General features: G+C 48.9%; 1 protein-coding gene and 1 non-coding gene across 11 annotated transcripts in view; one reads left to right on the forward strand and one right to left on the reverse strand.

Moving 5' to 3' along the window:
* Positions 1 to 2,458: 2,458 nt before the first annotated feature.
* Hdac6 (histone deacetylase 6) overlaps positions 2,459 to 21,553 on the forward strand; it is a 22,260-nt gene continuing 3,165 nt past the window's right edge. Inside the window, exons 1-23 of one of the 10 annotated variants that reach the window (XM_023717786.1) lie at positions 2,459 to 2,547; positions 3,676 to 3,798; positions 3,883 to 4,011; positions 4,120 to 4,208; positions 6,892 to 6,976; positions 7,060 to 7,100; positions 7,727 to 7,823; positions 7,963 to 8,060; positions 9,059 to 9,163; positions 9,272 to 9,340; positions 14,866 to 14,992; positions 15,075 to 15,140; positions 15,230 to 15,289; positions 15,366 to 15,455; positions 15,885 to 15,991; positions 16,073 to 16,140; positions 16,358 to 16,523; positions 16,601 to 16,729; positions 16,928 to 17,096; positions 17,520 to 17,653; positions 18,087 to 18,155; positions 18,269 to 18,461; positions 19,871 to 20,020. In XM_023717786.1, the coding sequence (XP_023573554.1) occupies positions 3,706 to 3,798; positions 3,883 to 4,011; positions 4,120 to 4,208; positions 6,892 to 6,976; positions 7,060 to 7,100; positions 7,727 to 7,823; positions 7,963 to 8,060; positions 9,059 to 9,163; positions 9,272 to 9,340; positions 14,866 to 14,992; positions 15,075 to 15,140; positions 15,230 to 15,289; positions 15,366 to 15,455; positions 15,885 to 15,991; positions 16,073 to 16,140; positions 16,358 to 16,523; positions 16,601 to 16,729; positions 16,928 to 17,096; positions 17,520 to 17,653; positions 18,087 to 18,155; positions 18,269 to 18,461; positions 19,871 to 20,020 (2,334 nt within the window). In that variant the 5' untranslated portion in view covers positions 2,459 to 2,547; positions 3,676 to 3,705. The other 9 variants (XM_023717788.1, XM_023717784.1, XM_023717789.1 and 6 more) reach the window with 9 other exon arrangements.
* On the reverse strand, positions 10,914 to 11,018 carry LOC111817341. Its single transcript, XR_002821569.1, has one exon. It is a non-coding gene; the product is annotated as a U6 spliceosomal RNA (small nuclear RNA).

Below are 21,553 nucleotides of genomic sequence, written 5' to 3' on the forward strand. Positions count from 1 at the left end.
GCCAGGAAAGCACTTATTCTACTGAGCCATCTCCCTGGTCCCTAAAATTTTATTCTTTCTTTTTTTTTTCCTAAAATTTTATTTATTTATTTATTTATTTGTATTGGGGATCGAACTCAGGACCTTGGCTTGACAGGCAGGCGCATATGCTGCTGAGCTATATCCTTAGCCCCAATTTTTGTTTTTGAGACAAGGTCTTCCTATGTAGTGCAGGCTGGTACTCAGATCGATCCTTCTGCCTCAGCTTCCCAAGTGCTGGGATTACAGGTGTGCACCAACACACCTGGCAACAACCAAGTGACTTTGTGAGACTGTTTCAAAATTAAAAAGAGGGGCCGGGGAGATGGCTCAGCAAAATAAGCACTTCTCTGGCAAGCGCAAGGGCCTGAGTTCAATCCCCAGTTCTGAAAAAAAAAAAAATTAAAAAGAGCTGAGAATGTAGCTCAGCGTGAAGACCCTGAATTTAATCCCCAGAAGAAAAACTCTTTGTTGAATCTCAGCAGAAATGCTTTACATATTTATAGGAATCCCTCTTGACCTGACACAGGAACCCTCATGGGATTCACTGTAGTGGCCCTTGCCCTGGCATCCCTGTCCTCAGCCTGCATAGGAACCACTGTCCTGAACCTACAGAAAAAACACTAACCTCTAAACCTGTAGGGATCTTCCTTTGATTCCCAGCAGGACCCAGTGTCTTAAGCTGCTACAGAAACCCCTGCCTTTATACTCAATGGGAACCTTTAGTTTGTCTCTTTGAAGGAATCCAAGGAATGAACCTATATAAAACCCCCTACACTATAAGGGAACCTGCTGTGACCTCACGAAACAACCCATAATCTAAGCTAGGCACAGCAGTACACATCTGTAGTCCTAGCTACTTGGCTGTTGTTGGTTGTTGCTGCTTGCAGTGCTGGGAATCAATCCCAGGGTCTCACACATAGGCATATGCTCTATCATGAGCTACACTCCTAGCCCTAGGATTCTGATGTTTTCCTTTTTCTGTTCTTTTCTTTTGCTGTGCTGGGGATGGAATCCAGACCCTTGCGCATTCTAGGCAGGTGTTTTACCACTGAGCTACAGCTCTAGTCCATATCCCAATTACTCAGAAGTCTGAGTTAGAAGGATCACTTGAGTCTACAAGTTCAAAGCAAGCCTGGGCAACAATGATACCTCACCTTGGAAAGAAAAAAAAATATCACAGAGACTATATACAGTCTGCAAAATCTCCACTATTTACTACTATTTGGAGTAGTAACTTGTAGAGAAACTTGGCTGATTCCTGCTCTACAGGAACCTGTCTTCCGACCAAACAGGAAAATGAACATTGCTGGGCCTAGTAGCCCACACTTGTCATTTCTGTACTTGGAAGGCTGAGGCAGAAGGATCACCACTAGTTTGTGACCAGCCTGGGCTGCATAGTGAGTTCCAGGCCAGCTTAAACTACATAGCAACACTGTCTTAAGGGGAGGGGGAGGATGACACACTTGACTCCTTAGTCTCTTCATTACTTTGCAGACAACAAAACTTCAGAATACTTTTCAGTAAATATCACTGTATGTTTTCTTAAGTGTAGAGAATTAAAGATCCTGGGACTATGAACTTCTTGCATTAAGACAAAAGTCATGCTTGGATGGAAAGAGTGAAAGCTAAGAGGCTTAAACTGGTATTTTAAAAAGGGTCAGAGGGCCTGGCTACTGGGCGGCAGAGCTGTCAATCTGTGTGTTAAGTCAGCAATGCTGAACCCCAGAATGCTTATCTCTCTGGTCCCAGCCTACTGCAGGGTAGGAAATGGTGGAGAATGAGAAAGGGAGATTAGGGGGGCAAACTGGCCTCCTGCGGGTCTGATATTTAGACAGAGGGTGGGAGATGCACGGGGGTGGGCACAAAGACAACTCCCTTTACTTCTCAGGTGCCCATATGCCTTCTACTACAGCTTGAAACCAGAGATTACCCGAGGAGGGAGCACGTAGGGAGAGCCACTAACCATGAGATATTCCCCCTCCGAAGTCCATCTTGGCCTGCACTATTATTATCACAATTCTTTAGATGAGGAAACTATAAACACAGAGCTGTTCAGTAGCCCACGGTCACATGGCTAAGACCCATAACCTCAGTTTCCTTATCTGCAAAACAGCCTTAATAATGGGAACTATCTCACAGAACTGTGGTTTTCAGCAATGCCTGTCAATAATTGCTAATACTACCATGACCCGTCCCTGCGGGGAATTCCTCCACCCCACGTTCTGTTTTCGCGGCGGATTAAAAGCTAACATTCAGTGCCTCTTCTGGACCACCGTTATTACTTTTCTCGGAATGCTTCTCATCATCACCGCGCCCACTGGGGCCACCACCTCCCCCCCCCGCCCCCTCAGCCATCACCAGAGTCAACCTCTTTCTCAGCTCAGCCACCAGCCCGCCCGTGCTACGTCATCATTGCGCGCTGCGCGGGAACCCCTGAGAGAAGACGCCCCTTCCTAACGCCTTCATTTCCTCGCTATCTTTCAAGTCACCGCACGGCAGTTGGCGTGGGTCTGGAGAGCTCCTGAGGTGACTGGGTAGGGACAAAGGGATGGCAGCTCTGGCAACAATAATGACAGTGGCGGCAGCTGGAGTAGGAAAGCGCTAGAGCCGGAGCTGGGTCTCGAACTGCAGATAGACGCTTTACGCAGGCTCAGTAAGGTGCGCGTCACTCCTTGACGCACAGTTCAACGTTTTGTGAGATCGCTAGAGGTGTGGCCAGTGAGAAACGCTGGCCCGCGGCATTGTCCGGACTGTGGGCGGGCTCTGGGTGGGCAGTAAAGAGATCCAGCCCAATGGAAAAGAGAGGATCCCACACCCGCGGCCACACAGGTCGCCGCAAAGTTGGCAGCGCGAGCCAAGGGCGGAGTTTAAGAAAGGGGCCTGGCAGAGTGAGTGGGACCTGGAGGATTGGCTGCCGCGACGGGCTGGGCGGGAAGGGGCGGAGGCTGGCTCGGGACTGGCTGAGGAGACCTAATGAAACGCTAGAGATCCGGTTTGGTCAGGGGGTGGAAGGAGGAGCAGGGCTGAGACGCTAGGGGTGGGATCTGGTGTAGTGGAAGGTACTGGTACGGCCCGATAAGGGATAGAGTTAAGTGAACGTTAAAGGTGGAGTCGAGGCTGCGGCTGGATCTGGCCAAGAAAAAGCGTGGGTGATTACCCTGAGATACGCCGGAAAGGGCAGGCTTATAAAGGGATGTGGTCTGGGCAAGGTTGAGAGGAACAGAGGGCTCTAGGAATGCGGTTTGGTGGAGTGGAGGGCGGTGATTAGACCCAAGATGGGCTGAGCCTAGGGAGGAGCGCAGTTAGTTGGCCAGTGAAAGGGTAAGACGGAAAGAATCAGGGGAAAGGGGTGGAGCCCAATGAGATGGGCGGGGCCGGTTGGAAAGGACTCTGGACTCCGAGGGCCTAGGAGGGAAGGGGCGGGCCTAGGAGAGGCGGAGCCCAGGGAGATGGGCAGTTCCAGTTGGAAAGAACTCTGTGCACCCTGAGGGCCTACGAGGGGCGGAGTAGGCCTAGGAGGGGCGGGGCTCTGAAGGCCTGGGGATTGTTTAGGGAGGGAGTTTTGTCCAGAGGGTGGGGCCTTGGAGGTGGGAGGGATGAAGAGGTACCGGGGTGATTAAGTCCCCGGACTGCCATCTCCACTCCATCCCTCAGGGTCGAGTCAGAGGCCAAGATTCCCTGATCATGAGCTCCCCTGGCCACGATTCCACCACAACTAGACATCGAAGAAGTAGGCACAACCCCCAGTTGCCCCTTCACGACTCCAGCGTCACTTCGGTGAGGCCACAGACCTGCCCTGATGTAGAGGAGTGACAACTAGCCCGCCCACCTGGACTCTGACCCTTTCCCTGTGCTTGGCAGAAGCGAAGTATTAAGAAGGGTGCTATACCTCGCTCCAGCCCAAATCTAGCGGAGGTGAAGAAGAAGGGCAAAATGAAGAAACTCAGCCAAGCAGTAGAAGATGACCTAATCATGGGGCTTCAAGAGCTGGTGAGAGGTGCCCCCACCCAATTTGGGTGACAAAGCTTGAGGCTCCCACCTCAGATCATAGGGGACATTCCGTTTGTCTCGAATAAATCTGTGTCTTTTTCTCTGCAGGATATGAACCCCGAAGCCAAGGTCCTGGCAGGTACTGGGTTGGTGTTTGATGAGCAGCTGAATGAATTCCATTGCCTCTGGGATGACAGGTGAGGCTGTCTCCAGGCTGGCCCCAAATATGCAAATACATTCACACATCCCCCACCAAGTAAGAAGAAATCTCTTTGCACACAGGGTTTCATGTAGGTCAGGCTGGTTTTGATGTAGTGCAGGCTGGCCTCAAATGTGAGGCACTCCTCCTGCCTCAGCCTCCAGAGTGCTGGGATTGTAGGCACGGACCACCACACAGGCTCCGAATGAATCCTTTCTAAAATCAGTCTGGAGGTGGCAGTGTTTCACACCTATAATCCCAATACTAGGGAGGCTGAGACTGGAGAATCACTGTGAGTTTAAGGCCACCCTGTGCTACAAAGTGAGTTTAAGGACAGCCTGAACTCCATGGTGAAACCCTATTTCTAAATAAACAAAGAGAACTAAAATCAGCCTGACTAGAAGCAGAGAATTAGAAAAGTGGTGCTCTGCTAAGTGTGGTAGCACACTCCCCTGTAATCCTAATACTTGGGATGCTGAGGCAAGAGGAGTGTCTCCGAGTTTGAGGCCAGCTTGAATTACACAGTGAGACCCTGTCTCAAAAAAAAGGTGGGGGCCTGCCCATTAGCTCAGTTGTTTAAGTGCTTGCCTAAGCAAAGCAGTCTGTGGTTCGATCCCCAAATCCTCATTCCTTACCAGACCTGCCCTTAAGGCATCCTGAGCTGGTCAAAAAAAATCCTTCTAGGGGCTAGGGAGATGGCTCAGTAAGAGCTTGGCAAGTGCAAGGGCCTGAGTTCAATTCCCAGTTCTGCCAAAAAAAAAAAAAAGTGAGACTCATGCTTGATCGAGTTCCTCTTGTTTAGCCAACATGTGTTCATTGAAGTGTTAACTGGTCAGTGGTACGTGCCAAACAAAATAATCCCTTCTCGGAGCTGGCTGGTGAGTAGAAAGACAGGTCATTTAAACAGCTAACAGCAGTTGGAGTGAGTTATTCATTTATTTATTTATTGAGACAGGGTCTAACTGTGTCACCCAGGCTGGCGTCAAACTTGAAGTAATCCTCCTGCCTCAGCTTCCTGAGTGCTGGAATTACAGGTGTACACCACCACACCTAGCAGCAGTAGGAGTATTTAGTCCCACACTAGCTTTCAAGTTTCCCTGAAGCCTTCTTTGAGAAAGAGATTTATGTGAAAACAGAAGAATCACCCTGTGATTTCAAAAGAATCAGCTAGTATTTTTGCTCTGTGTTCAAAATGTAGCCAGTGTCTGCCCTCTCCTCACTAGTTCTCTGCTTGCTGCCTCCACACAGCAGCCTAAAACATGTATGGGATGTTTTTTTCTTAAAATAGTTCAAGGGCAGACCATTGCTTTCAAGGTACCATGTAACTTCTTCATCCTGGTCTCTAGGATTCCATATGATCTAGCCCCACATCCCCTGCAAGCTCAGCAGTTCACAAATGTGACCCTCTGTTTAGGTTCACTTCACACCTGGCCTTTGGCTCTTCTGCTAGCCTGCCAGTTACCCTTTTCCCTCAGGCCTTTATCCTTAATGAATTCCTTTCCAACTTTCCCATCTCAAGTAGACTTTCTAAGAGGGAGTTTGCATGGCCATCTCCCGCTCTCCACACATGAGCCTGGATGTTTTCCTAGCCCCTGCCAGTTTTTGTTAATCATTATATTCATGTGTTTACTGATTTAGTAGCTATCTCCTTACCCTGACCTAAGACTAACTCATGAGTGCAAAAGACACTCTTGTGGAATGCATATTTGCTATTTATGCAGGAGCTAGGAGTGCAGCAGCAAACAAAACAAAGAACCCTGCCTTCAGGGTGAGGGAAAAGAAGTAAACAGGCTAACAGAAAGTGGATGATAGGGCCAGGGAGATGGCTCAGTGGAATAAGTGCTTTCCTAGCAAGCACAAGGGTCTGAGTTCAATCCCCGGTTCCGCAAAAAAAAAAAAGAAAGAAAGAAAAGAAAAAAGAAAGTGGATGATGCAGTGTTAAAGAGAGCACTGAGGCTGGGGAGCTAGCTCAGTAGAGTAAGTGCTTGCCTGGCAAGCACAAGAGCCTGAGTTCAATCCCTGGTTCCGAAAAAAAAAAAAAAAAAAAAAAAAAAAAAAAAAACACTAAGGCAAGGGGACAGCAGCAGGGTTCAATGGTGATGGTGACATACACATTCCCGTTGAACAGGATGGTCAGGGAATGCTTTGCTCACAGTTGAGCAGGCTCTGAAGAAGATGAGGGAGTGAGCCTTGGGCCCCTCTGGGAGAAGTGGGCTCTAGGCAAGGAAGGATGGCTGGCTGAAGGGTGCATGGCTGGGCTGAGAGCAGGAAGTTCAATGTAGATGGTAGGAGATGGAATCCGAAAGGCAGTGGGGCCAGATTGCTTGCAGCCCTCTAGATATAGACTTTGGCTTTTACTCAGAATGGGACGGGAGCCAGGAGAGGGTTTTAAGTGGTGCTGTAATGAATAGGATTTAACCACCGGCTGGCTGCTGTGTGTAGAAAGAATGTTGAGGGAGCAAGGGTGGAGCTGAGAAGCCTAGAAGATGATAGGTGGCCCAGGCTGGAGGTTAGGGTGACAGCAGTGATAGTAGAAAGGAGGTCAACAATAGAAGGCAGGGCTGAGCCCGAGGTGTGGGGTGAGCAGCTTAAGCAGGTGGTTGGGGAGATGTGGAGAGAGCAGACAGGGTGCTTCTCAGTGTCCCCATTCTGTGTGTCTGTGACTGCATCTCTGTCTCCAGCTTCCCTGAATGCCCTGAGCGACTCCATGCCATCAAGGAGCAGCTGATCCAGGAAGGACTCCTGGATCGCTGTGTGTCCTTTCAGGTGAGGCCCCTGGGAAGAGGGAAGGGTGTTGGCAGGACCTGGCATAGCCCAAGTCTTAGCCCCTGATTCCTTTGTCTCCTCAGGCCCGCTTTGCTGAAAAGGAAGAGCTGATGTTGGTTCACAGGTTAATGCTTGGAGCCTGGTTGGGCTGGGACTAACCAAGGTGGGCTGGATGCTTTAGGAGAGAATGTTATGGTCACTCTGGCTGGCCTTGGGCAAGTCACCAAGTCTACCTGAATCTGTTACTATAATACAAGGGCTGGTAAACATAAGGCTCCTCTGGAGGGCTCAATGAATGTCAGGTGCTTCAATCCAGCCCAACAGTTCATCAACCCAGATGAACAGGCAGAGTGATCAAGAGGGTTCTCCCAGGAGCCTACAGAGGCCCAGAGTAACAGGTTTGCATTGGCATGGCTTAAAGGAAGCTAACTTGATGGAGAAGGTAGCTGAGCTAAATTCTGAGGAGAAAATCGGTCGGTATGATCTAGTGGAAGGATGAGGGGGAAGGAGCAGGTAGCTGGAGCAGTCTGGCTAAGCCTGGAAGGAGGGTGTGGGGTGGGTAGAGCAGGAGAGAAAGGATACTACTGGTAGTAAAGTGGGCCAGGAAAGAAACAGTCTGTGTCCTATGTCCCAACTGTCCCCTCACATTGACGGTAGGGGCAGTTGTGATTTGACCAAAGACCTTGGTGTCAGGGGCTCAACTGAGGAGGGGATAGGGCCCTAACTCTCATCTCTTATGTGTGTCCCTAGCCCAGAATTTATCGATCTGATGGAAACAACCCAGCACATAAATGAGAAAGAACTCCGAGTACTAGCAGATACCTATGACTCAGTTTATCTGCATCCGGTATGGATGGGCACTATGGGGTCAAGGAGTGGTGGTAGTCCTAGAGCCCCTTATCACTGTCCCCACCTCATCCTTGGCAAAACCACCCAGCAGAGAGGGCTGCTCCTCTGACTACCTCTCTGGCTCTTCTTGTCTACAGAACTCATACACTTGTGCCTGCTTGGCCTCAGGCTCTGTCCTCCAGCTGGTAGATGCAGTCCTGGGGGCTGAGATACGGAATGGCATGGCCATCGTCAGGTAGGACACTTCAGCATTTTACTACTTCCATTTTTTAAAAAGTCCTTCTCCCAAGTGTAAAACATACAGGCTTGGGCATTACCTTTATGTAGTATGAGGGGCAGAGGGCACTAAAGAGAGTACAGTAAAAAGTCTCTATCCCTCCCCAGTTCCAAAAAAAAAGTCTCTATCCCATCCTTGTCTCCTAAGTACCAGTTCCTTTCATGGGGGGTAATCATATCCAGTGACTCTTGAGTCTTCCCACAGATAGTCTTATTTAAGGAGTAAGCATCATACTCCATTATATTAGTTATTTTATTTTATGTTATTTTGAGATAGGGTTTTACTCTCTGAGTTCAGGCTGACCTTGAACTAACTATGTAGTCCAGACTGGCCTCAAACTCAGCAAAATCCTCCTGCCTCAGTCTGCTAAGTGCTGGAATTTACAGGCATGCACCGCCACACCTAGCTACATCTCCTTTTTTCACATCTCATGGTAGTTAGCACTCATACTCTTCCATACCATGCATTTTTCACTTACAGGTCTTAGCTTTCTCTAACAGTATGGAGCTTAGATCACAGTGGATGCCATTGTATAAATCCACATTGAATTTACGACTCTGCAACCAGCGGGCACTTAGGTTTGCCCTAGTCATTTGCTGCTTCAAACAATGTCACAGCAAATATGGAGCCATATTATAAACAAATTATTTTATCCATTTTGTTATCCAGTTTGTGGGCTAAGTCCCCACACCAGAATAACTGGCTATGTTAATGTATGCTTGGATAACTTTAATGAACATCATCAAATCTCCTTTGGAGATAAAGCAGTAGATTGGGGGTGGTGACAGTTTGAGGGTCCTTGTTACTCAGTTCCTGGCAGATTAGTGGCACTGACAAGAGAGAAGTTGGAGGTCTCAGTAGATGTTAGTGGTCCCAGGATTAGACAACAGGGTTGAGTCTGTCTCTATGAAGAATAGGACCCTTCCCTCAGCTATGGCCTGCCCTGCCCTGCCCAGGCCTCCTGGACACCACGCCCAGCGCAGTCTCATGGATGGGTATTGCATGTTCAACCATGTAGCCATCGCTGCCCGCTATGCTCAGAAGAAGCACCGCATTCAGAGGTCAGTGGCAGCGGGCAGGTGGGATGGGGTAGGGTGGAGTGGGGTACCCCTCCTCCAGATTCTCCTTGGTTCCCTGAGATAGAGCACCCCACTTTCTCCTGCTCACAGGGTCCTTATCGTGGATTGGGATGTGCACCATGGTCAAGGAACACAGTTCACTTTTGACCAGGACCCCAGGTACACCTCAAGTCCCACCCTAGCTGCTAAACTCTGGGCTTCCCCCTCCCTGTAGCCATGCAGGCCCAGTCAGAGAGCTGGGAGGCAGGGGAAGACAGTCATTTCATTGGGCTACCTGGGTCGGGGTCTGTGCTGCTCCCTGTATGTCTGCCCTGGTTCGCATTTCACGGGCAGGAACTATTGGGTTCCCATTTTACAGATGGAGGGGACTGAGCCTTACTGAGTCAGAGAAGAAGCAGGAGAGATCTGACTCACAAATACTTGGATGTTTCTTCATCCTGAATTGTTTTTTCCTGGTCCTTCTCTTTCATTTTGGGAGCTTTTCCTCAACAGTCTCTCAATGCCTTTTGATCTTCAGAGTCCCCATCTCTCAGTCCCTTACGTCCAGCAACAGGGAGACAAATTGTGCACTCCTGAAGTGCTGTTACGTAGATAAAGGAAATAGGTAAAACTAAATTGAAGTAGGTGCAAGAAACAAGTAAATGTGGTGAGGTGCTCATTTGGTGAATTGGCTATGCAGAATTGATTTAGCGTGCATTGACCTGTATCTGCACTTGATTTCTCCAGAGGGGAATCTTCAGGCCACCCTTGATGGGTGCTTGCCCACGGACTCAGCATGGAAGAGGGCCCTACACCCCCAGAGCTTCAGCAGCTATTTTCTAGAGATTTGTTGAAATCTCTTATCTGAGAAACTTTCTCTTGTTTTTCTTTCTGGATTGATTTTTTGTTTCAGTACTAGAGATTGAACCTAGGGTTCCCTGCATGCTAGGCAAGTGCTTTATCACGGAGCCACATCCCCAGTCTGATATTTATTTGAAATTCCTGTACTGGCTTGGGGTGTAGCGCAGTGGTAGAATGCATACTTTATGTCTAAGACCCTGGGTTCCTTCCTCAGCACCAAAGACTAAATAAATGGGTGTAATAGGTGCAGGCCTATAATCCCAGTGGTTTAGGAGGCTGAAAAAGAAGGTTTGCAAGTTCAAGGGCAGCTTTTTAAAAATTGTTAAGAAAGGGTTGGGAATATAACTTAGGGAGAAGGTGCTGGGTTAAATCCTCAGTACAGGGAGAAACAAACAAATAACGGCATTTACCATCTTTTAACTGGGATGGAAGGAGGGCAAGAAGGTAAACCAGTGGTATTGAACCACCATTCCACTGGAAATCAGTTGAACCTACTTATTTTTGTTGTTATTTTGAGACAAGGTCTCACTATGTAGCCCAGGCTGGCCTCAAACTTGTAACTGCCTCATCCTCCCGAGTGCTGAGATTATAGGGGTGTGCCACAACGCCTAGTAGTTGAATTTATTTTAAATCCTGTTCTGAACTGGTGTGTAGTTCTAGGGGTAGAGCACTTGCATGAGGCCCTGCATCCATCACCAGCACTACAATCAATAAACCAATCAGTTCCCTTCTGTTCGTTTTATAGACCTAGTTTCCTTGGGTGCTCCTACTTTTCTTTGTTCACCCTGGTAGCTTTCTTGTGGAGTTGGCTTTCTTTGAATCTTTTGTTTCCTTTCTTCTAGGAAGTCTTTGTTTGTTTGTTTGTTTCCTTTCTTCTATGATGAAACTGGCTAAAAGTACAGATCACTCCATGAATTTCTGTGTCATCCTTGCATGGGGGCCATGCTAATCTCTGTATTATTCCAATTTTAGTGTTTGTGCTGAGTGGTGATAATATTTATGACCTCCTAGAGCTGGCAAGATAGCGCAGCAGACTAAGTGCCTGCTTAGGCAAGCACAGGGACTGGAGTTCAATTCCTGGCACCACAAGCTGCACCAGCCCCGCCCCTAGGCGCACTGAGCCAGCATCCAATTCCAGACATGGTGTTATGCACCTGTAATCCCAGCACTGGGGAGGCTGAAAACAGAAGGATCACTATGAGTTTGAGCTGGGTAGTGAGACCCTGCACACACACACACACACACACACACACACACACACGCAAATGACCTCCTATATATTTCTCTTTCTTTAATGTTTATCTTACTAAAAGTTTATTTATTTATTTATTTAAATACTACTGTAAATATTTAAATACCAGTGTCAAAAATAAAGCCAGGGATAGCGGCACATGTATGTAATCCCAGCACTTGGAGGCTGATGCAGAACTGCTGCAAGTTCAAGGCCAACCTGAACTATATAGCAAAACCCTGTCTTGAAAAATCGTACATACATATGTAAAATAAAATAAAATAAAAAGGAAAAGAAATAAATTATCTACCACCCACTTAAGACCATAGTTTTTGTATGTATTTCATTCCTCAAGATGTTTTTCTTCATTTTTAAGAATTACAAGGGCCAGCCAAATAGCTCAGTGGATTAAAGTGCCTGCAAGCAGGGGCCGGGTTCGATCCCCAGGCCTGCCCTGCCAGCCCCACCCCCGGGGTGTACTGAGAGGCAATTGAGACTGGGCATAGTGGTGTACGTCTGTAATCCCAGCTCTTGGGAGGCTGTAAATGGGGATCACTACAAGTCCGATCTAGTAGTGAGACCCTGAACACCATATATATATAATATTAATATATAATATATTATGAATTATTGGGTTAGGGAGTTAGTTCAATGACTTAAGTGCCTGCCTGGCAAGCACAAAGTCCTGAATTCAATCCCAGGTACTAAAAGAAAAAAAATTAATTTTGGGGGCCACAGATATAGTTCAGGTGCACAGCACCTGCCTGGAAGTGCAAGGTCCTGAGTTTGATTACTGATACAAAAAAAAATCGCTTGCTTAAGCAAGCGCAGGGTTCGATTCCCCGGCACTACATGCCCCACACCCCCATGTGTACTGTGCTGGCCACCGAGAAGGTGTGGTAGTGCATCCCTGTAATTCCAGCTCTAAGGAGGCTGAAAATAGGAGGATCACTACGAGTCTGAGCTGCGTAGTGAGACCTTGTACCAAATACACTAAAAATAAATTTAAAAAGCTCAACTAGGCATGGTGGCACATGCCTGTAATCCCGATACTTAGAGGCTGAGACAGGAGGATCGCTGCAAGTTCGAGACCAGCCTGGGCTACAAAGTGAGCTCAAGGCCAGCCTGAACTGCATAGCGAGACCCTGTCTCAAAAAGACAAAACAAAAAACCTAAACTTTTGTTATTTGCATTAAATTTCACAGCTACATTATCAACATTTATGAAGATATGACTTGAATGTATCTGTTCATTTAACACTTTTTTCCTATTCCTTAAAAATGTGGAAAAATGCTGTTCCCTTTCCAAAAAAGGTAAAAAACCTTGGAACAAGGTTGATAAGCAGATAGTTGAGTGGGATGGACAGATGGGTGATAGATTATTCATTGTACTTTGCTGGGTCAGAATTGAGTCCCCCACAGTCCTCTGTGACAGGTTTTTGTTTGGTTTTGTCTTTTTGAGACAGGGTCTCGCTGTGCAGTTCAGGCTGGCTTTGAGCTCACTTTGTAGCCCAAGCTGGTCTCAAACTTACAATGATCCTCCTGCCTCAGTCTCCTGAGTGCTGGGATTACAGGCATTTACCACAATGCCCAGCCTGCCATACTTTCAGTTAGAACCTGTTCATCATGCCTTGCAGTGAGAATCTGTACATCCTGTCCTTTCAGTCAGAATCTGTTCATCCTCTCTGTCAGAATGTGTACATCATGCATTTAGTACCTGCTTGTCAGTACCTCTGCCCTCGTGAATGTTCGCTTCCTCACCTGTAAAATAAAAGTATAGCAGAAGTGACCTATGAGCCACTGGGGAGAAGGGACTGGGCTCATGACAGTCTTAGCCAGCATCCGTGCTCCACCTCCACACACAGATCCAAGTCCGACCCAGCCTTACCCTTGGCCCCTGGTTTCCCTCCTTCCAAGCTCCCCAGTCTGGCCTGAGGCTCTTTGCAACTGAGCTGTCTCCCCCAGCTAAGAACCCAATGGCTCCTGTGTACCTCTGGTGTCACAAGATTTTCCTTGCTGTTCCTATCTTGGACACAGAAGCACTTGGCAGACATATATGATCTAGAGCAGATGTGTCCAACCTGTGGCTCACAGGCCTCTTGCCCTCTTTTGTACCAGGAATCAGGACCTTGTGTTTCCAGGCAGGCTCTGTGCCTCTGAGCTAGCTCCCCATCCCCCCTCTTTTCTTTAATATCATAAGTAGGGACCAGAGAGATAGCTCAGTAAAATAAGCGCTTTCCTGGCAAGCACAAAGGCCTGAGTTCAATCCCTGGTTCTGAAAAAAAAATTATAATAAGTATAAAAAGGAAGATTTGGGGGCTGGGGAGATAGCTCAGTAGAATAAGTGCTTGCCTGGCAAGTTCAAGGTCATGAGTTCAATCCCCAGTACCACAAAAAAAAGGGAAGATTTGGGGCCGGGGAGGTAGCTCAGTAGAATAAGCGCCTGTCTGGCAAGCGCAAAGTTCTGAGTTCAATTCCCAGTACCGCAAAAACAAATAAATTTTTTTAAAAAGGAAGACTTGATACATTAACTATTATAACTTGATACATTAACTATTTTATTTATTTATTTATTTATTTTTGCGGAAGCAAGGATTTGAACTCAGACCTTTGCACTTGCCAGGCAAGCGCTTATTCTACTGAGCCATCTCCCCAGCCCCCTACATTAACTATTTTAGATGTGGCCTAAGACTATTCTTCTTCACTCAGTGCAGCTCAGGTAGGCCAGGCAGCCCACAGCCCATGGGTTGGACATGACTGACTAGACTCTCCCACAGGATCAGGAGGCTCCAGGGGGTGGGGTAGACTTCATAGCACTTGGGTCTCAGACTTGAGTCCAGAGTTGGGTAGACATTGAAGGAGCAGTATTATTTGGTGGGGGGAGAGGTTCTGGTGGGGAACCAAATGAAGGATTGAGAAAATGGGTAAATATATGAAAGAATTAATAAATAAGAAAGTAAATAAATTGATGGCTGAATGGAAAGATAAACTAGTGGAAGAACAGATGTACAAAGTGGTGTCTCCTGTGTTGGCATATGCCTATGATCTCGGTACTCTGCATGCTGAGGCAAGTTGGATTATCAGTTTGAGCCCAAGTTGGGCAAATTTAACAAATATAGTGAGATCCTGAATCAAAAATAGAAAAGGGCTGGAGAAATAGCTCAGTGTGAGGACCTTGTGTTCAATCCCCATTAGTGCCCCCCTCAATTTTTTTTTTTTTATTTTGGCAGAACCAGGGATTGAACTCAGGCCCTTGCGCTTGCCAGGGAAGTGCTTATTCTACTGAGCCGTCTCCCTGCCACCCCCCAAATTTTTTAAAAGAAAGAATTGTTAGGGAAATTAATGGAGAGATTGATGAGTGGTTGAGTAAACATGACAGCTGTGGCTTGGGAGTATCTAGAGACTGACTTCTCCAGGCCCCTCACCTATTTTTGTTTTGCAAAACTAGGGATTAAACTCAGGACCTTGTGCTTGCCAGGCAAGCGCTTATTCTATTGAGCTATCTCCCCAGCCCTGTTTTTGTTTTGTTTTGTTTTTTGCAGTGCTGGGGATTGAGCCTGTGACCACATATATCATAGGCAAGCCCTCACCTCATTGTTTTTCTGTGCCCCCAGTGTCCTCTATTTTTCCATCCATCGCTATGAGCAGGGCCGGTTCTGGCCCCACCTTAAGGCCTCTAACTGGTCTACTACAGGTTTTGGCCAAGGTCAAGGCTACACCATCAATGTGCCTTGGAACCAGGTTAGTATTTACCATCCTCTGCCCCCAGAATGAGACCCAGCTCTGCCTTCTACTCTCGTCCCCATCATGCCTCTGTCCACAGGTCGGGATGCGAGATGCCGACTACATTGCTGCTTTTCTGCACATCTTGCTACCAGTTGCCTTCGAGGTCCTGGGGTCTGGGAAATGTTGTGGTGAGGGGTAACAGGGATGGCCCATGAGGACAGGTGGTCTCATGTAGTCTATTCCTCCCCTCAGTTCCAGCCTCAGCTAGTCCTAGTGGCTGCTGGATTTGATGCCCTACAAGGGGATCCCAAGGTAAGGCAGGCCTCTGAGGTTGGCGGGTGAGCAAAAGGAGCTGCATAGAGCCAGGCTTACTCTCTGGTCCCCCCAGGGTGAGATGGCCGCAACTCCAGCAGGGTTCGCCCAGCTAACTCACCTGCTTATGGGTCTGGCAGGAGGCAAGCTGATCCTGTCTCTGGAGGTAAGTGACCTTTGTCCCTCAACCTGTGGACCCCGGAGGGCTTCAGAACAGCTTTCGGGCTGCAGTGTGAGTCAGTGGTAAAGCATTGCCTGATATGCATGTAGCCAAGGGTTTAATCCACAGCACCACACACAAGTGAAGATGGACAGTTTTCATGTTCACCTGGAGTCCCTGGCCTGGCATCTCCACTTACTAACTGGATAGCATGATAAAAATGTCACTTCACTTCTTTGTGACTCTGTTTCCTTACATGAAACAGGGAAAATGTTAATGGTAATCACCTCATGTCATCTTTAGTGAATTAAATATGGTCACCCCCCCACATGAGTTCTTTGTTAACATGTAGTACACACCCCTAGTAGTGTTACTGCCCATTGTTCTTCCCAGTAACGTCCAGGCCTCTCCTCACCCCCTCATATCTCCTCTCAGGGTGGCTACAACCTCCGCTCCCTGGCTGAGGGTGTCAGTGCATCACTCCACATCCTTCTGGGAGATCCTTGCCCCATGCTGGAGTCCCCTGGTGCTCCCTCCCCAAGGTGAGCCTGGGGCAAGAGAGCAGGAGGGGATCTCACTGCCCACTGGGGGTCATTTCATTGCATATCCTCCCCCCCCTCCAGTGCCAAGGCTTCAATCTCTTGTACTCTGGAAGCCCTTGAACCCTTCTGGGAGCTTCTTGTGAAACCAGGTAAGAAGTGGGGAGTGGGCTTGATGGGAGGTGGCCATGGAATGCACCAACGGGGAGACTTCCAGATTTCTTTCTAACTCACCTGAGCCACTTCAGTGGCAAGCAACAGGCCTTCTCACGTAGCCCAGGTTTCAGGTCTCCCTCTGTGGACCACCTGTGTCCTGAGTGTTACAGGGATCCAGACTGGGGAGTAGGACAAGTTGATTTTCCCTTGTAGCTGAGATCTCAGAGGAGGACAATGTGGAAGATCGTGTGCAGGATAATGAGGAGGAACGACCCTGGGAGCCCCCTGTGCTACCAGTCCTGACCTGGCCCTTGCTTCAGGCTCGAACCGGGCTGGTTTATGACCAACGAATGATGAGTCACTGCAACATATGGGACAGGTACAAGTAAGAGGGATGGGCTAAGTAGATAGAGCTCCCTGCTCTCAGCACTAGGACTGAAACTCTGCCCCTACCAGCCACCACCCTGAGACACCCCAGCGCATCCTGCGGATCATGTGCCACCTGGAGGAGCTGGGCCTTGCTGGACGCTGTGTCACTCTGCCTGTGCGGCCTGCCACAGAGGTGGAGTTGCTCACCTGCCACAGGTCAGGTCCCCAGTTGGGGGTAGGGTGGGTACAGGGCTGCAGGTGTGGGATTCCAAGTCAGAGCCAGGACCCCTCCTTCCATGGTATGAAGTACTGCTGTAGAACCAGGGGCATCCAAATTCTGGTCTCCAGATTGGGGCCCTTGAGAGCAATAGACCCACTTTACTTTCCCTTGGGTGCTGTTCTCTGTACCTCCAGTGCTGAGTATGTGGAGCGCCTCCGGGCCACTGAGAAGATGAAAACCCGGGAGCTACACCGGGAGGGCGCCAACTTTGACTCCATCTATATCTGCCCCAGCACCTTCAGCTGTGCACAGCTTGCTACGGGTGCTGCCTGCCGCCTTGTGGAGGCTGTGCTCTCAGGAGAGGTACAGCCTCTGCATGTGTGCTGGACTGGGGAGAACTGGGTTCTGTGGGACAGAAAGAGCCACCTGCCACTTTTGATGGCTTTGAGAGAAGCTGGGCCTGAGGAAAGGGGCAGTAGGGAAGCCCCTAGCAGCTGGTGGACTAATGGAGGGGATGAGAGAGAGAGAGAGAGAGAGAGAGAGAGAGAGAGAGAGAGAGAGAAGAGAGAGAAGAGAGAGAAGAGGGAGGGGGAAGAGGGAGAGGGAGGGAAGGAGGAAGAGGGAGAGGGACAGAGGGAGAGAGAAAGAGAGGTGAGATTAACAGGGAGCATATGTAAGGGCAGTGCTGAGTTCCATTACCGTGATGGATGTCCCAATCCATGATCAGGATGCTGGGGAGGAGACAACTTCTCAATAACCTGGGACCCTTGTGCTCTGCTCCCCCAGGTTCTAAATGGTATTGCTGTGGTGCGCCCCCCAGGGCACCATGCGGAGCAGGACAGTGCTTGTGGTTTCTGCTTTTTCAACTCTGTGGCTGTGGCTGCACGCCATGCCCAGGCTATCAGTGGGCGTGCCATGCGGTAAGGACTCCCTGGAGATCCCCAATTCCAGATCCTTGCAGAGACCTTTGCCCCTACCTTCCAGCCCAGTGCTTCCTCAGTAAGCCCATGGCATAGCCCCTAGGACATTTTTAGAAGCCACCAGTATCCATTCACTCATCACCTCCCCTGTAAAGGACCAAGGAAGGGCATCTCAGTGCCTCCCCTGCTAGGACTCACAGGTTGTGGCACTCAGGCACTTATAGCCAGGATCCAGGGTCATACCCCAGTTACTTCTGACCCTTAACAGTCATCCCAGCAGAGCAGGCCCAGGTCCTCAGGGCTTACTTGCAGAATCCCAAGACCCAGCTCAATTACTTAGCCACGCAAGTAGCCCCACAGGCCCCACAGGTCTAGCCTTAGCCCTTTCCCAGGGCATGGGTCCCAGGTTACTGAGAAGTTACCTCCTTCCCAGGATCCTGATCGTGGATTGGGACATCCATCATGGTAATGGAACTCAGCACATATTTGAGGATGACCCCAGGTGAGGGGCTGTGGTTGGAGATAAGGGTGTGGTCAGGGAGGGGCTGAGCTATGCTGTGGAGGTCCTTGGACCCCCTAACCAGCCATGGCTCCCTTTCCATCCCATCCTGTCAGCGTGCTATATGTGTCCCTGCACCGCTTTGACCGAGGCACCTTCTTTCCCATGGGGGACGAGGGTGCCAGCAGCCAGGTAGGCAGGGCTGCGGGCACAGGCTTCACCGTCAACGTGGCCTGGAATGGGCCCCGCGTGGGTGATGCTGAGTACCTGACTGCCTGGCATCGCCTAGTGCTTCCCATTGCCTATGAGGTAAGGCTTGGGATGTATGTGACACTCCTGTGTGCATGGCAGCATGCGCCTGCCTCCTCAGTGTGCATCTAATTGTGGAGTGACTGATCATATGAGACGGCCTCTGAGTGGCTGTGATGATGGCTATTGGGGCAAGGGTGGCTCAGAAGGCCTTCTGTATCTGTCTTAACTGCACAGAAGGCAACATGTAGCTGCTATCTGCATGACATTCTGTGTATGACAACCCCTTGGCTATATGTACAAGGCCTTTTCGATGTCCCGTGGTGGCCTGTGTAGCCTGCTAGATCAGTATTCTATGTGTCTGCTATCATGAGTGCCCACCTGGGTTTGAGGGTAGCCACAAGTGATGCTGTCTCTGGAACTGTGTGTGCCCAAGGGAGAGCTGGGGGTAGATGGGCACCTGTGTGTGATTCTGTGCAGGTAGCTGTTTGTTTCTCCTCTTTGTGTGACAGGTGTAGTATCGTACATCCCTGTGTGCTGCCATCTCTGACAGTCTGTATGGGGTACTCTGGATATGAAAGACAATGTAGGATCTCCATTTCTGTACATCCATCTGTCCTGACTGTTTGCATATGTGTCTCTCTGGCTGGGGGGTGTCCTGGCTTGGTCACCTTCACTGTGTGGAAGCTGAGGCCAGTGGTGTATGTGCAAGTGACTGTGAGGGCGCATACATTGCTACTTTGCAGGCCTGGCAGTAGTGGACACCTGTAGATCTGCCTGTGTGTATGATTGGAAGGGTGTCCTCACTGCCTTGCACATGTGTATGGAGCTGTGTAGGCCAGTGACCACCTCCTGTGGGTATAACGGCATGTCTGACTTGTGATGGCAAGCGATGGTGACTGTGCCCTCCGAGAAGCTGAGTATGTGTGCATGATAGTGGGGCTGTGCCATCCTGTCTACATGGAGCTTATTGTGTGGTGGGATGTGACCATCTTCTCTGTGTATGGTATATTCGCGTGGTCACATGTCTGTGATGAAACTTGCATTCCCCTCCTTTTGGCACTCTGTAGGAAATGCTTTGTCGTGTGTGTATGTGTCCTGTATTTGACCCTGGGGTGCATGTATCAGGACATATATGAGGTGCCTCCCCATTCCTCATGTTGTCATCGCTTTGACATCTGAGTGTCCATGTCTCCTGTTTCATGACTCTGTTGTAGCCCCTTTCTGTCCATTTCTAGGGTGTCCTTGTCTCTGTGTGTGGTATAGTCATGTCTCTGGTAGTCTCTGTATCTGTTTCTCCTAGCCTTGAGTCTCCTTTTTCCCATCTTCTGCTCTCTATTTTCAGGTCCCCAGTGTTGTCTCTCCTAGCCACCAAGTCCCAAGTCTCCATCTCTCTGTCTTTTTTCCATCACTTCCTGCCTGCCAAAGCTTCCCATTATGCTCATGTGTCTCTTTTCTCCTTGCCCCAGTTTAACCCAGAACTAGTGCTGGTCTCAGCTGGCTTTGATGCTGCACAAGGAGACCCACTTGGAGGCTGCCAGATGTCACCTGAAGGTTATGCCCACCTCACCCATCTGTTGATGGGCCTTGCCAATGGTCGCATTATCCTTATCCTAGAGGTAACTCTTCTTGGCCCTCTTCCTATAGTGGGGACAGGCAGTTTGTAAGAGTTAGCTATAGGGGCTGGTGAGATGTCTCAGTGGTCTGGAGCACCTACTTAGAACAAGCTTAGCAAAGCATAGAGACCGCGGTTCAATCCCCCAGCACCACATGCCAGCCAACCCTGCCCCCTGGTGGGCTGAGCTGGCCACACACACACACACACACACACACACACACAAATAAATAAAATTTAAAAAAAAGAGTTAGCTATACCACTCAGAGCAATTTCCTAAAACCTCCTTCATGAGTCTCCACTTGGGATTGCTTTGTTTTTTGTTCTTTTTCTTTTTGAGACAGGGTCTCACTATACAGTTCAGGCTGGCCTTAAGCTCACTTTGTAGCCCAGGCTGCTCTCCAGCCTGCAACAATCTTCCTGCCTCAGCCTCCTGAGAGCTGGAATTACAGGAGTGCACCATCACGTCCAGTCCCACTTGGGATTGTTGGCACATCCTGGGCATTAATTATGACAGTAACAGCATTTGCTTCTTTAGCACTCACTATATCCTGGGCATTAATTATGACAGTAACAGCATTTGCTTCTTTAGCACTCACTATATCCTGGGCATTAATTATGACAGTAACAGCATTTGCTTCTTTAGCACTCACTATATGCAAAGCACTCTTCTCAGCACTTTACATGTATTATTAATTTGTTTACTTGACAAAGCAGCATAAGGAGGTAGGATCTACTTCCTTATTGTGTTCTTCTTTCAAGATCAAGGCAACTGAGGAACAAAGAGGGTTGGTGGCTACCTTGAAGTTGCACATTTAATAATGTCAGAGTTGAGGCTTGAACCCAGGCAAATGTGGCTCCAGAATTTTTGCTTTTTTTTTTTTTTGCTCCGAATGCCTTCAGGGCAGGTTGGGCTGGCTGGAGTGTTGTGGGGATGAACTACAGTAACCTGAGGCTGACAGCTTTGTGGAAGCAGCCACTTAAACGACTGAGCTAGGGCCAGGCCCCCGAATTTTTGCTTTTTAACACTACTTGAACTGCCTCTAACAAGTCCTAGGACAAAGTAAATTCATGGACCTTTTGTACATGACTCAGTGCCTCTATCCCTGTGCCCAGATAAGTTTCCTTTTCTGTAAAATGGGGCTGGTTAATCATGGGAAAGTGCCTGGCATATTATTAGCACTGTATAAATGCTGCATCTTCCACTGCTATGCGTTGTTCAGACATTAACCATCAGCAAACTTCTGTGCTGCTTCTTTATAGTTGAGGGCAGTTAGGTCACAGAGAAAGTAACCAGTTTACCAGAGTCCCACTTAAAGTGTGCCCAGGACTGTTTTGGCAGGGGAGGGTACTGTTAAAGAACATGGGCTCTGGGGCTGGTGAGATGGCTCAGTGGTCTAAAGCACCTACTTGGAACAAGCTTAGCAGAGCACAGGGACCACGGTTCAATCCCCCAGCACCACATGCCAGCCAGTCCCGCCCCCTGGTGGGCTGCGCTGGCCACACACACACACACACACACACACACACACACACA

Source organism: Octodon degus, unplaced genomic scaffold (assembly GCF_000260255.1).
Source record: "Octodon degus isolate 3935 unplaced genomic scaffold, OctDeg1.0 scaffold00055, whole genome shotgun sequence".
In the NCBI taxonomy this organism is placed as follows: Eukaryota; Metazoa; Chordata; class Mammalia; order Rodentia; family Octodontidae; genus Octodon; species Octodon degus.